The sequence below is a fragment of the Equus przewalskii genome, chromosome 27 (genome assembly GCF_037783145.1).
Source record: "Equus przewalskii isolate Varuska chromosome 27, EquPr2, whole genome shotgun sequence".
Classification (NCBI taxonomy): domain Eukaryota; kingdom Metazoa; phylum Chordata; class Mammalia; order Perissodactyla; family Equidae; genus Equus; species Equus przewalskii.
Genome location: NC_091857.1, coordinates 13370653 through 13384911, shown reverse-complemented (window position 1 = coordinate 13384911; position 14259 = coordinate 13370653). Strand labels below are relative to the sequence as shown.

General features: G+C 34.3%; 1 protein-coding gene across 5 annotated transcripts in view; it reads left to right on the top strand.

Moving 5' to 3' along the window:
- Positions 1–54: 54 nt before the first annotated feature.
- LIPI (lipase I) overlaps positions 55–14259 on the top strand; it is an 80031-nt gene continuing 65826 nt past the window's right edge. For 3 of the 5 annotated variants that reach the window (XR_011534069.1, XR_011534068.1, XM_070598072.1), the window contains exon 1: positions 5027–5184. Coding sequence is in view for 2 of the 5 variants with exons in the window: in XM_070598072.1 (XP_070454173.1) it covers positions 5139–5184 (46 nt within the window). In the remaining 3 variants the exon portion in view is untranslated. Of the gene's footprint in view, positions 1154–5026; positions 5185–14259 lie in introns of those variants that run through there. The other 2 variants (XM_070598073.1, XM_070598074.1) reach the window with 2 other exon arrangements.

Below are 14259 nucleotides of genomic sequence, written 5' to 3'. Positions count from 1 at the left end.
CGAGGCCACGCCCCCGGCGCCCCGCGGGGACCACCCACGGCGCCTCCTGCCCAGGTTCCAGCGGGACCGTGGGAGAGGAAGAAAGAGGCTGAGAAAAATTAGTGTGCCAGGGCCTTTGCCCTCTTCCTTGTGGAGTGGCCTCCGTTTTCCCGGGCACGACATTATTAATTGATTCTCGACTTACTCGTCCAACATTTTAAATAAAATGTTTATAGAAATGATTTAAGACATACTAACTGCATTACCGAAGCTGCAGGCTAATGAGGGGAAGATTAATTTCTTTGTTTCCAAAGAGTCAATGAATAAATAATTAGGATTTTACAATTATATTCTTTATAAAATAGTTTTTGAAAGAATGAATGCGTGCATGCGTGGATCTGGGTACACAGAGTACTAGAATTGAAGTTTACTTACCTAGGAAGCGCTCCTGGAGAGGTCTTTGAAAATGGCCACGGAGGTTTTTGGTGGACTCCAGAAGGCGTGTGAACTTGAGAAAACAGCCTACACCAAGGAATACTAGAAAAGGTATAGCAAATTTTGTGAATTCTGGAGCCAGAATTCTTGAGGATGGCTGCTGGGCCCTTGTAGCAGGATCTAGTATTTGTACTGTGTATCAAGGGCTGTACTTTGTACACTGCGTACCAGGGTGAAGAATTGATTTTTACCTGAGGAGGGTTAAAAGAAAAGAATCCTAAAAACGATCAAGATAATTAAAAGAAAGAGGGAAGAAAATTTATCAGAAACTCAGTACTTTGATAAATCAACTGTTAATTTGGCCTCCTTTCTGAAGATACTGTATATCTATATAGGACCCTGAAAACGTCCTGCAAATATCATACAAGTAATCAAGACACCGTTTTGCCTTGAGGTAGGCTTGGTGATAATTCATTTTGAATTGAAGAGGCATGCTTTCCTTGATTGGTGGACCAAAAATAATCTTTTCTAATGAAAACGGACACGTCTTTGGAACCCGGATTTCTAATTGAACTATGACATTGCTTAATTTTTTGACCTTAAATAAGTAATTTCATTTTTTGGAATTCAAGTCCTATTTCTTAAGGGATGGATGGGACTTACATAATTAGTTCATTTAATAGGTGTTTGTTCAGTGCTTACTGTGTGCCAGGCGCTATCTAATCCTTGGGAAGCAAAGGTCAGTATAAAAACTGCCCTCCGAAAGCTTACAGAATAATGAGAAAGACTGTCTATACCTATAAATACAAAATAATGTGTCAGTAATTTCAGTAGTCACTTTCACCTGATATATCATGTCTGCTAAGTCCTGTCTCTGTTTTTTCTTCTTTCCTCTGTCATCAATGTTGTTGTAGGGTAGAAGGGAGTTAAAGAAACTAGCACACTGCAGGCATGTAACAAATATATGTTGATATGGATACCTGCGAGTTTCTATTATGTGTAGATCTATTGATTTTTTAAATTCATTTACCACATAAATCTTATCCAAACCAACATATTTCCTCTTGAATTTCCTCTTAAGACACTGCTTATGTGGGAGATATATCTTCAGGTTCATTGTAAAATATGCAATGCGTATATATGACTGTGAATGTTATAAACCTTTAACTATATTTGTGAATAATTAATGATCTTATCTTGATATATTGAAATTTATGTCATTCTTTGTCTACGAATGTGTATGGTTTTGGAGTTCTTATCACATCCTCTTTTCATTTGGCAGTACATACGTTTATGGTACTTATAATTCTAGAGTACTTATTTAATGTTATTAGCTCTGAAAGTCAGCTCAGGCTGTTAGCTGTTTGTTCATAACTTGACCTCAATATATCATTTTTCTAATGTAAGCATACTGTATTTCCTAACTCATATTGGAGGCATGCATGGTAAGAAACCCAGCAGTAGCTAAAAAATAATTCACTTTACTCTCAGCATTTACTAGACCGTTAGTCACACTTAAGGTTTAATGGGTTAAATGTATGAACACTGTATAAGATTAGCCTTTCTTCACTCATATCAGAATGTCTTATACCCCTAACTATATGAAGACATCAAAAATGAAAATGTTTATATATAAATATCTGTATATATAATATATAAAACTATAAACTATGTTTATGTATAGATATATATTTTAAATATGTATGTATATAACAAGAACGCCTTTCTCCCCTTCTTTGCGCAGCTGGCTCTTACTCTCTCTGTAGCTCAGCCCGGGAGCATCTCCCGCAAGGCTTCACTGAACTCTGCACCCTAGATTAGCTGGCTGCCCCACCTGTGTGATTCCATAGTTTCCTAGATGTACCTTTTTCAAGCAAGCCCTACTCACTGTGAAGTACTACGGGGTAAATATATTTTAGTACCTGGGGCAATCCCTGACTCATCTGTGAATGTGTAATAAATAGTTGTTGAAATAATACGGTTTGAATAAGCGAATGTCTCTACTTTGTATGTCCAACAACTAAGTTATGCCTGGAAATCAGTGGATGCTTAATAAAACTTACATACATGAATGAACAAATGAGTGAATAAATGAATGGAGAAAGTTGGTAAATTAGTGTTAAGGGACTCCAGTGGATGCTTTTTTAAAAAGTGACCTTACTTGTCCTCATTATTTTTCTTACCCTCATTTTGTCTTTATTCTGATTTTCCTAACCGTAGTTGTCTCAATTAAATATAGATTCTTTGCTGTTTTACTTTTATTAGATGTTTATTATAAAGAAATATTTTTAATATTTAGGGAAATAAATAAGAAAGTGAAAATCACCAATAAGTCTATGATGCAGAGATAAACATTTGGAGGAAAATCTTCCCAACTTTGACCTATGCATATATACATAAAACATATCTTAGGAAAGTAAACCTTACTGTGCATATTGCTTTTTAGCTTACCTTTTCTCCTCTAAAACCATGTAATGGAGACTTTCTACACCAATAAATATTGATTTATCTACATCCTTAATTTTCATCCACAGCTGTACATAATTAGCCTAATCCCCCATGATTAGCCATTTTCATTGTTTCCATTTTTTGGCTGTTATAAACATGCTGAAATAAACATCCTTGCTTATATGTCTTTGTGCGTGTGTTAGTATTTCTGTAGGAAAGTATCTTGGATGTTTAATTGCTGAGTCAAAGGGTAAAATCATTAAACATTTTGATATATATTGCTAAATCATACAAAAAGGTTGTGCCAAAATATATTCTGATAAAACATGACTCCCCATGTCAATAAACACTCCTAAGCTCCTCTTATAATTGCCTGTAAAGTGCCTAGAAGCATGGCTGGTGCATGGGGCTCAATCCATGTTATGTCTTTATCACCATCATCCTCATTGTCACTTTTATATTATTGTTATAGTGTATGCATAGCTGTAAGCTACTTAAAATCATTTTTTATATACAAAGAAGTCTAAATAAGTGCATAAATAAATATTGTTTGCTGAACTATAGGCGTTTTTTTGTGTTTTTATTTTGGTGAGGAAGATTTGGTGAGGTCTCTGAGCTACCATCTGTGCCAATTTTCCTCTATTTGTGGGATGTATGTGGGATGCTGCACAGCATGGCTTGATGAGTGGTATGTATGTCTGCACCCAGGATCCGAACCCGTGAACCCCGGTGCCACCGAAGGAGAGTGCATGAACTTAACCGCCATGCTACTGGCTTGGCCCCTATAGGCATTTTATATAATATTTTATCATTCCTCAATATTTGGCTACTTAATGCAATAACATTAATAATTCCAACTTTATCACTATTGACAGTAAGAAAAAAATGAAAATGAAATGTAATTTCATATTTTGCAACTCTGCTATGTATTGTACTGTCTTAAATTTGAAGTTGATATTCTCAATATGAGCTCTTTAGAACAGTAAAGATGAAAATACTGTGCAAGATTCATATTACAGTGTCACATCAAAAGCACACAGCAAAAGAAAAATTATATGTTAAATAGGAAAGACATCTTTTAATTTGAGTATGAACTTAAGAAGACTCTCTTTTAACATGTAAGATGATTGATTATATTATTTTTCTTCCCACGTTCTGAAATGATGTGGTTTATTGTTATCTTTGTTAGAGGAGTGTAGTTGTTACAACTAAATGATGTGGAAGGATCTAGGCTATTTGGTGGTCTCCAGCCAAAACGTAGTGTTGACACCGTTTTAAGAATGAAGTCTCACATAAACTCTCGAGAGTTCAAACAGATCAAAATGATGAGAGGTTTCATCAGCAGTTAAATGTTTCATGATTTTTAAATGAATACTTCATTTCGTTCGTGGATCCTCTGAAGTAACTCCCCAGACCTCAGACTAATTTCTGCTGGTTGATGATGTAAATTAAACAGTTCTGTTCTTAAAATATCTTTGGATATTTACAAAGACTTGAATTTCCAAAAAACAAATTTAATTTTTTAACTATAATGCATGTACTCAGAAAAATTTTCTATTTTCCTTGCCTGCTATGTCCATTGCTTGAAGGAAAATGAGGGAAACATTAAGTAAATGTGTAAAAAGAAAACCTATAATAATTTAAAAATATTTGTTATATTCAAAACAAAAATATTTTTGATTTTCAACTTGTAGGTCTCAAGGGACAGGCTAGAATTTTGAGTTTTAAAATAGCCACTGAGTTTGAGTTGCAAAATGACATAAGCATGCAAAGGCTGTGTTTTATACTTGACAGCTTGATGGATATGGATTTCATTATTGATTTTATGGTGCATAAAGACAACTTAGTTTGTTTCAAAATGAACGTAAACCACAACTTTTTCTAACTCTTTCCATTTCTAGCATTTTCTAACATCACATTTGCTCTAGGCTTTCAACCAACATATTCTTCATGACCACTTCTGACATCCTGAGGTTAAGAGGAATAAAAGAAAGATAGAATTAGCTTTTTCTTTCCCTTAACTTCAGCTTGTGTAGCTGAATGTTTGTGACTTATTACAGAGTCTTTGACTTAAAAATCCTTCTCACAGCCACAAACTAAATGGGAGAAAACGAACTACCTCACCTTTCAACAAACAGGGAGGAGCAAAAGGTCAAAGACCTTTTGCATCAAAACCTACTGGACTGTGACAATCTTACCAGAGAGAAACCTTAAGGAATTTCAGTATTTCTTTTTTGGTGAATCTGAGTGCTTCTTTTACTTTTATCAGATTCCAAATGAGAGTATACATTTTTCTCTGTTTGATATGCTGGGCAAGATCTGGTAAGAACTTAATAATTTGATTTATCATAAAAGATTGTGCATAAAGTAATCAGTCTGGTCTGCATTCTGGGATGAAGAATACTATGACACTGTTATCTGAAAAAATATATACTATGAGTACAGGGGCTAATTACATCAAAAAGATTATTATGAAGAAAGATAGTGTATATATGTATGTGTGTGTCTGTTTGGTAAATGGTATATTCTGTATTTTATTAGCTTTTCAGATAAATGGTAACTAAAAAACCTTTTACAAGGAAATGTAAATAGAAAACAAATAGGCATATTCAAGAGAAAGAATAATTCAATAATAAATTAATTCAGTATTTGAAAATCATGACTTAATAAACATCTTGTTTCAGTTTCATTTGTTCAAATAACCTTACTTTTGAGGAACATTTTTATGTAGGTCAGTTGTCAATTGCAAAGCAAACAAGTAAGCATTACCATGACTTTCTCTTTTTTTTGTCCTATTATGCTAAGTCATAAGAAAAGCAAAAACTGGTTTATGGTAATAAAGTAGAACTTTATTCTCCTGGTTTACTCGTGTGTGGTAATAAAGTTTGCTAATTTTAGTGATATCATTTACTACTTTGTGGTAATAAAGTAGAACTGCTTGTTCTATTTTATGATAATAAGAAAAGTAATAAATTTAAAATTCACCATGAGTAGTTTCCTAGGGGGATTTTGCAAAAGCAGATCGTTTTCTTGTTTTAAATTTCTCTTTTAAAAAATTCTTGAATGTATGCTTGAATAACCTTAAAATATCAACTAGAAATTCAAATTATTTCGTGTTTCTTTTCAATTAGATATTTGAACTAATCATAATTCTGGAAATATTTGAGTTTTATATTCAAGTACAGAATCTAAATGGTACTAATATACAGTTTATGATTTATATTTTGTAATTTAATTATTTTGGAATAATTTTGCTATGAATATCATTTATATTTGGAGGTTTCTTGATAGACATTTTCTGTTTGTGTAACGTATATAATAGTGACACCTTAATTTGAAAGTCAGAGAAATTTGAAGTCTAGGCCCCTAACCTTTGTGTCGTATCATAGTTGACATCATTTTACATCATCTTAATATCATAGTTTATACTACAAACTTATGTGGCAGACTTTCTGAGGTTATTGTTTTGATTAGTAGTTAGGCAGTTGCCTAAATTTTCAGTTGGGAAAACTCAGATATAATTACTAAGTATGTTTTTATCTCTGTTGACCAAAGTAGAATATCAGACCTTTTAGATAAAAATGACAGTAAATAGAAAATAAGGAAATTAAAGATTTGGTGAATCTCAAAATCATTCTTAACCAGTGCGAACTCTTATGCTTTCTCTTGTTTTCCTTGAATTCCCAGCTGCCTAGGAAATTTTCTTGAATTTTCAGTAATTTATTTCATATAGGTATGTTTTATTCAAATTATACATGCTCCTCCGTTCTCTGCCAGAGATTCTAATATATGTAACTGGAGGGCATGTTTCATACTCCTCAGTGTGAAAGGTATTACATGATTGTATCTGCCTTCAAAAAAGGAAAAACTTTCTGCAAAACAGATTAGTCAGATGTTTTCAAAATTTTTAAGTAGAATAAAATGGGAGCGGAGAGGTGGCTGAACAAACTGTATACAAATCTATATCGATATGCATATATATTCCAATAATATGCATTTATATTCTTAGTATGGTTTCTAATTCATAGTAACTGCTTAACAGCAGTTGTGGTTATTGCAGTTATAATTATAGAAAGAGTCAGCAAATATTTCCGTAAAGGGCTGGATAGTAAATATTTCAGGCTTTGAGGGCTGTACAACCTCTGTTGCATCTATTCAGCTCTGCCATCATAGCATGAAGCAGCCACAGACAATTAGTAAACAAATGAGTGAGGCTGTGTTCTAATAAAAATTTATTTATGGACATTAAAATTTTAATTTATTATAATTGTAACGTGTCACAAAGTAGTATTATTTTTATGTTTTTCAACCACTTAAAATGTAAAACCCATTCTTAGCTTGCCAGCCAGATTTAGCCCACAGGCCATAATTTGTCAATTCCTGTGTTTGGGGAAACTAGATGAGATGTTAAAGATAGATTAATTCATCTTTTTCATTTCACAGTTGAGGAAAGTGAAATTCTGAAAAATGGAGTCATTTTTCTAAGATGATAGAACTAACAATATGTGATATAGTACACCTGGGAATCTTGTTTAGAATGCAGATGCTTATCCGTAGACTGGAAGTGATTCTGTAAATCTAATACACTCCCAGGTGATGCTCATGGGTATGTACACAACACTTTGAGGGGTAAGAGGATAGGAAGTTATAGAACTTTACATAGTAGGCTGTTTGTAGGGCAATGATCTTTCTAAAACCCATGGAATTATGAGTTTACAGCCTCAATAAATTCATCGTGATTTTCCTCTAAATAGTCTAAAAATCTTTCTGATGTAATTAGTAATTTATTTCTCTTGATTTACTAAAATCAGATGCACACAAGCAACTTTAATTTATTGTGCCAAAGTTTGTTTATTATAAGGGCGACATGAAGGAACACGAAATTTGCAGTTAAAAGACCCAGATTCAAGTCCTGATGGCTTGTTATCCTAGGCCAAATCGTTTAACCTCCCTGAACCTGTTTCCTTATTTTTAAATGGAAATAAAAGTCATAATACTATTTGCATTGTGAAGTTCAAAGGAGATAACATATATGTGCAATTTGGACAATTATAAGGCAACATAAATTAGGTTAGAATAAATCAGTGTTTTCTTCCATGTGCATTTTCTCAGATAATTTCCAGATGGAGAGCTTCAGCATGTGTGGCCCATGGACAGTCTGTACCAGAATCCTCTGGATTATGCACTGACTAAGTTGCAAGGCAGAGTAACTTCTCTCAGCAGCTTACCAAGTATGAAAATAGGTTTGAAATGAAAGAATAACATGAGTTAGAATAATATGAATCATAGGGACCATTTGTTTCAACTCCTTCCCTTTAAAGAGATCAGGGCTCAGAGATGAGAAAGAATTGGCTCAGAGGCACAAGAGATGTTTGAGAGAGGATAGAGGGACTTGGGTCTCAATTGTCCATGTTCAGGGCACTGTCCAGGGCTCTGGACTCTGTCCATTTTGATCTCCTTGTCTTCTTCACAGCCATTGTCACTAGAATGCAAATGTATTCCAGAGATACAGCTGAACAACTTAGAATGATTAGTCCTCACTTCACCATATGTCTTTGGTATTTTTAACAATTTTACTGCTTCTATAATTTGAAACCTTAGATTGTCAGAGAGTCATTATCTTCCTACGTATTTGGCAATAAAATTCAACATTGTGCTCCTGCTACTGAATTTCTAATCACAATCGAGTTACTTAGTCTAGTCCTCAGAACTTCAATTTGTTAATTTTTTAAACAAGGTTTTAAAAAGTCAACACTTATCTGTTTTAGATATCTTCATCTTTTGCTGGTGACACTACTTTTTGCTATTATTTTTTAATTAATTGGTCTATTTAAACCACTTTTTCCTCATTATAAAACTAGTAAATGAGTATTTCAGATCTAGAACACTCAGAAAATATTAAAATGCAGAAAATATAAAACACAGCAAAATACAGAAAAATGGAGAAAAAATCTACTCTGATAATACCATCTCCACAAACAACAATTAAGGCATTTGTTTATTTCTTACCTGTTCTATTACAATAAATATGTGTGTATGCATGTGCACAAATGTGTGTATGTGTTTATAGTGTAGTGTATATATATTATATTTTATAGGTAAAATTAGGGACTATATATGTATATATATGGATTATATAGATTTCTTTTTTTTTCTTCCCCTTTTTCCTTGAGGAAGATTGTTGCTGAGCTAAAATCTGTGCCAATCTTCCTCTGTTTTCTGTGGAATGCTGCCACGGTGTGGCTTGACGAGTGGTGCTACATCCGTGCTCAGGATCCAAACCTGTGAACCCCGGGCCGCTGAAGCAGAGCTCGCAAACTTAAGCACTACGCTACTGGGCTGGCCCCTATATAGATTTCTTAATTGCTGCATAGAGTCCCCATTTTATGAAGGCACCATAATTTATTTTTCTAGTCTCTCATCACCATATATTTAGTTGATTCCTAAATAATCACTTTTTAAAACATTTTGTATTTTTTTTTTTACCGGGAAAGATTCACCCTGAGCTAACATCTTTTGCTCTTTTTTTTTTTCCCTCTTTTTTTTTTCCTCCCCAAAGCCCCAGTACATAGTTGTATTTTCTAGGTGTAAGTCCTTCTAGTTCTTCTGTGTGAGCCACCACCACCTCATGGCTACTGACAGACGAGTGGTGTGGTTCAGTGCCAGGAACGGAACCTGGGCCACTGAAGTGGGGCATGCTCAACTTCAAGCACTAGGTCATCAGTGTTAGCTCCCTAAGTAATCACTTTTTAAAATCCTGTGATATACATTGGTGTTAATGGTCAATGGGTATAATGGTAAAAATGATATGGTAATATTATTTTAATTGATCTTCATTTGATTTTAAGAAGGTTGAGCACATTTTAATATGTTTATGAGCCATTTGAATATTTTATTTTGTAAAATATCTGTTTATATCTCTCACTTGGTGTTCAATTGGGGTATTCTTTTTCTTCATTTATAGTTCTTTATATGTAAGTATATTAATTCCTTTCCTACCTTATATTGAAAATATTTCCCTAGTTTATTTATTTTTGTCTTTTGGCTGGTTTATGGTGTTTATGTGCAGAAGTTTTAAATTTATGTGCTGTGAAATCTATTGGTCTCATACTCTATGGTTTCTTCCTTTGTTTTTATGCTAAAAAGTCATACCTCAATCTGAGATCATGTACATATTGACTGCATTCTTCTTCCATTTCATATAATTTTACTTTTTCATGGAATGTTTTAATATAACCAGAATCAAGTAATTATCCTAGCCATTGTCTATTTAAAAATCCATTACCTTTGACTACTTTGAGTTGCCGTAGTTATCAAGAGTAGTATAATATATTTTTGGGTGTTCCCATTCTGTTGCATTAATCTATCTTGACTCAGTTTCACAGGCCTCTTTTTACTCAATTTATAATATAAACATAATTTTAACTGTCTTTACAATATTATTCATTTCTCTTGGGTACTTTCTCCTTTCCCCAAGACATCTCATCAATTGGGATATAAAACGTTTTCTGCATCCCAAAAATCTTTCCAATTAATCCCCTTACCACCTCTGGTTCTATACAATCCTGATCTACTTTCTGACACTGGATTAGATATCCTTTTCTAGAATTTCATATAAATAGAATTAAAAAATATGTACCTTTTTGTTTCTGGAATCTTTTTCTCAGCATAACGTTTTTGAGATTCATGGAAGTTGTTTAAGCTGCTTATTCCTTTTTATTTCTGGGTAGTATTACATCATATAGATCCACCTACCACAATTTGTTTTATCTATACTCCTCTTGATTGACATGTAGGATCTTTCCAATTTGGGGTCTTTATGAAAAGAACTAGGAAGTTGTTATACATATAACATGTGGACAAATGTTTTCATGTATCATGGGTAAACGACTAGAAGTGAATTTTGGGGGTCATATAAATGCATATTTAACACTGTAAGAAACTACCAAACTTTTCCAAAGTATTATATCAGTCTGTCATTTCCCTCAGCAATGTAGGATACTTGAACTTGTTTTACATCCTCACCAATGCTTGGTTCTTTCAGTCTTTTTCATTTAGCTATTCTAGTGATTGTGTAGTGGTCTACTATTTTGGTTCAATTTACATTTTCCTGATGACTAATGATGTTAAGCATCATTCTTGAGCTTATTGGCCATTATATCATCTCTTGTGAAGTGTCTTCAATTCTTTTTCCAATTTTTAAAAATCAAGTTGTCTTCCTGTTTTACATATATATGTGTGTATGCACACACGTACAACACACACACATATTCTGGATACAGGTACTTTTTCAGATGCACATATTGCAAACCTGCATATTCATATTCTTAGCAGTGTTATTTTAGGAACAGACATGCTTCATTATGACAATTTTCAATTTATCATTTTTTCTTTTGTTTCATGCTTACTGTATCTTATCTGAAAAATCTTTGCTTACTTCAACATTGTTAATGTTTTTTCTCAATATTTCATACACATAGCCTGTTACCTGCCAGGGAACAAAGCCAATCAAAACAAGCAGAGCTGAGAGAATGAGAGAAAGAAAGGATGAATCTAAGTTCTCTTTTAATCTAGATGTAGTTTAGCTCCATTACAACTAAGTCTGACTCTTCTAGGGTCTCTACTGAATGTCTCTGATGTTCATTAGGGTCTTCCTACACTGGCTAGTTGGAGCTTCAGTGTCTCCCAGTACATTGTGACCTTTGGGATTATTCAGCTCACAGCTTTTTGTGGAGTTTCAGCCTAGGCATGCCTAGGTTTGTACCCAGCGACAAACTAAGAGTCCCATCTGTAAATTTCGGAGCTCTGCTTCTGCACAGCTCCTTCCTTGGTGCCGCTCTGCGATGCAAATTCTAGTTGTTTCAGCCCCCCTAAACTCCAATCTTTCTCTCCAACTCAGCATGCTCTTCTTGGGTTAAACTCTACTGCACTGGTCTGGAAACTTCCTCCAGACAGAAAGCTTTTGGATTAGAGGGTTCAAATCATTTGTTCTCTTTCTTTCAGGGATCACAGTCCTGTGCTTCTTGTTGTCCGATGTCTAAACTTTTTTTTCTGTACATTTTTATCTAGTGTTCTGGTTGTTTACAGAAATAAGGCAAGTCTGGATTCAGATATCCATCATGGCAGGAATTGGATTCTGTAAGTTTTGTTGTTGTTGTTTTGTTTTGATCATGGTAAAACATACATAAAAATTAGCATTTTGAAGTGTACAGTTCAGTGGCATTAAGTATATTCACATTATTGTGCAACTACTGCCACCATCCATCTCCAAAATTTTTTTAACTTCCCAAACCGAAACTCTGTACTCATTGAACAATAGCTCTCTACTTTCTGCTTCTTCTCAACACCTGGCAACAACTATTCTACTTTATGTCTCTATAAATTTGACTACTTTAGGTACCTCGTATCAGTGGAATCATACAGTATTTGTATTTTTGTGACTGGCTTATTTTACTTAACATAATGTCTTCAAAGTTCTTCCATGTTGCAGCATGTGTCAGAATTTCCTTCCTTTTTTTTTTTTTTTTTTTTAAAGTGCGCTTTTTCTGGTAGAAGATTGGCCTTGAGCTAACATCTGTTACCCATCTTTCTCTTTCTTTTTCTCCCCAAAGCCCCAGTTGTATATCCTATTTGAAAGTCCTTTTAATTCTTCTATGTGGGATGTCACCACAGCATGGCTTGATGAGTGGTGTGTAGGTCTGCACCCAGGGCCTGAACCAGTGCACCCTGGGCCCCTGAAGTGGAGTGTGTGAACTTAACCACTATGCCACGGGCCCAGCCCTGTGAATTGCCTTCCTTTTTAAGGTAAATAATATTCCATTGTATTTATATGCAAGGATTTTTTTTTTTTTTGGGTGAGGAAGACTCGCCTTGAGCTAACATCTTTTTCCAATCTTCCTCGTTTTGCTTGGGGAAGATTGTCGCTGAACTAACATTTGTGCCAATCTTCCTCCATTTTGTATGTGAGATGCCACCACGGCATGGCCTGATGAGTGGTGTGTAAATCCATGTCCAGGATCCAAACCCACAAACCCTGGGCTGCCAAAGTGGAGCATGCAAACTTAACTACTACAACACCAGGGCTACCCCTATATATACACCAGATTTTATTTATCCATTCATCTATTGATGGACACTTGGGTTGCTTCTACCTCCTGGTCATTGTGAATAATGCTGCTGTGAATATTGGTGTATAAGGACCTCTTTGAGTCTCTGTTTTCAATTCTTTTGAGGATATGCCCAGAAGTAGAATTTCTGGGTTATATGGTAATTTTATTTTTAATTTTTTTTAGCAACTACCATTCCATTTTCCACGTTTCACCATTTTTCATCCCCATCAGCAATATCATGAAGTTTTCGCCTAATAATTTTATAGTTTTAGCTTTATGATGTCTTTTGTAAGAATTTTTAACTTAAAGTCTATTTTCTCTAATATGAGAATAGCCATCTCTGCCCTCTCCTCCTTCTTTGCCCCAAACTTTATGAGGAATAATAGACAAATATAATTGTATATATTTAAAGTATACAATGTGATGATTTGATCTACATATACATTGTAGAGTGATTACCAAGATCAAGATAATTAATACACCCATCAACTCACATGATTAACTTTGTGTGTGTGTGTAACGAGAATATTCAAGAACTACTCTCAGCAACTTCCCAGTATACAAATTGTCTTATTAATTATCAAGTATACAATATCATTATTTATTTATTTATTTTTTTGAGGAAGATTAGCCCTGAGCTAACTGCTGCCAATCCTTCTCTTTTTGCTGAGGAAGACTGGCCCTGAGCTAACATCCGTGCCCATCTTCCTCTATTTTATATGTGGGACGCCTACCACAGCATGGCATGCCAAGCGGTGCCATGTTTTCACCCGGGATCTGAACCCATGAACCCTGGGCCACCAAAGCAGAATGTGCCACCGGGCTGGCCCCTTACAATATCATTATTAACTATAGTCACCGTGCTGTGCATTTTCAGTGTGTAGAAAGTTATGTGTACTATTTTACCTAGTGCAACAGTTAACATTTAAGGTTTTCAATATCTTTTTAAACCCATACTTATCTATTTATTAAAATTTTAAAAATTGTCATCTTTTAGGTCTCTCCATTAAGGAATTTTTTTACTACACTTACTTCCTCTATACTCCTTTTAACCTTTGTTCCAAACTTATTAGTATATTGACTTATACTAATATTTAAATATTTTTACTGAATGTTTGAACAAGAATGGTGTTGAAATTATGTTTACATTTTACTAGGTTTTATAATGTTTACACTTACATTGGTGTCTAACTTATTTCCATGCTCACTTTCAATCTTTTCATACTGTGAGTTTTTGTGGATCTTGTCTCCAATAAATCTAGCATTTATTTAATAGTGATGATGTCAG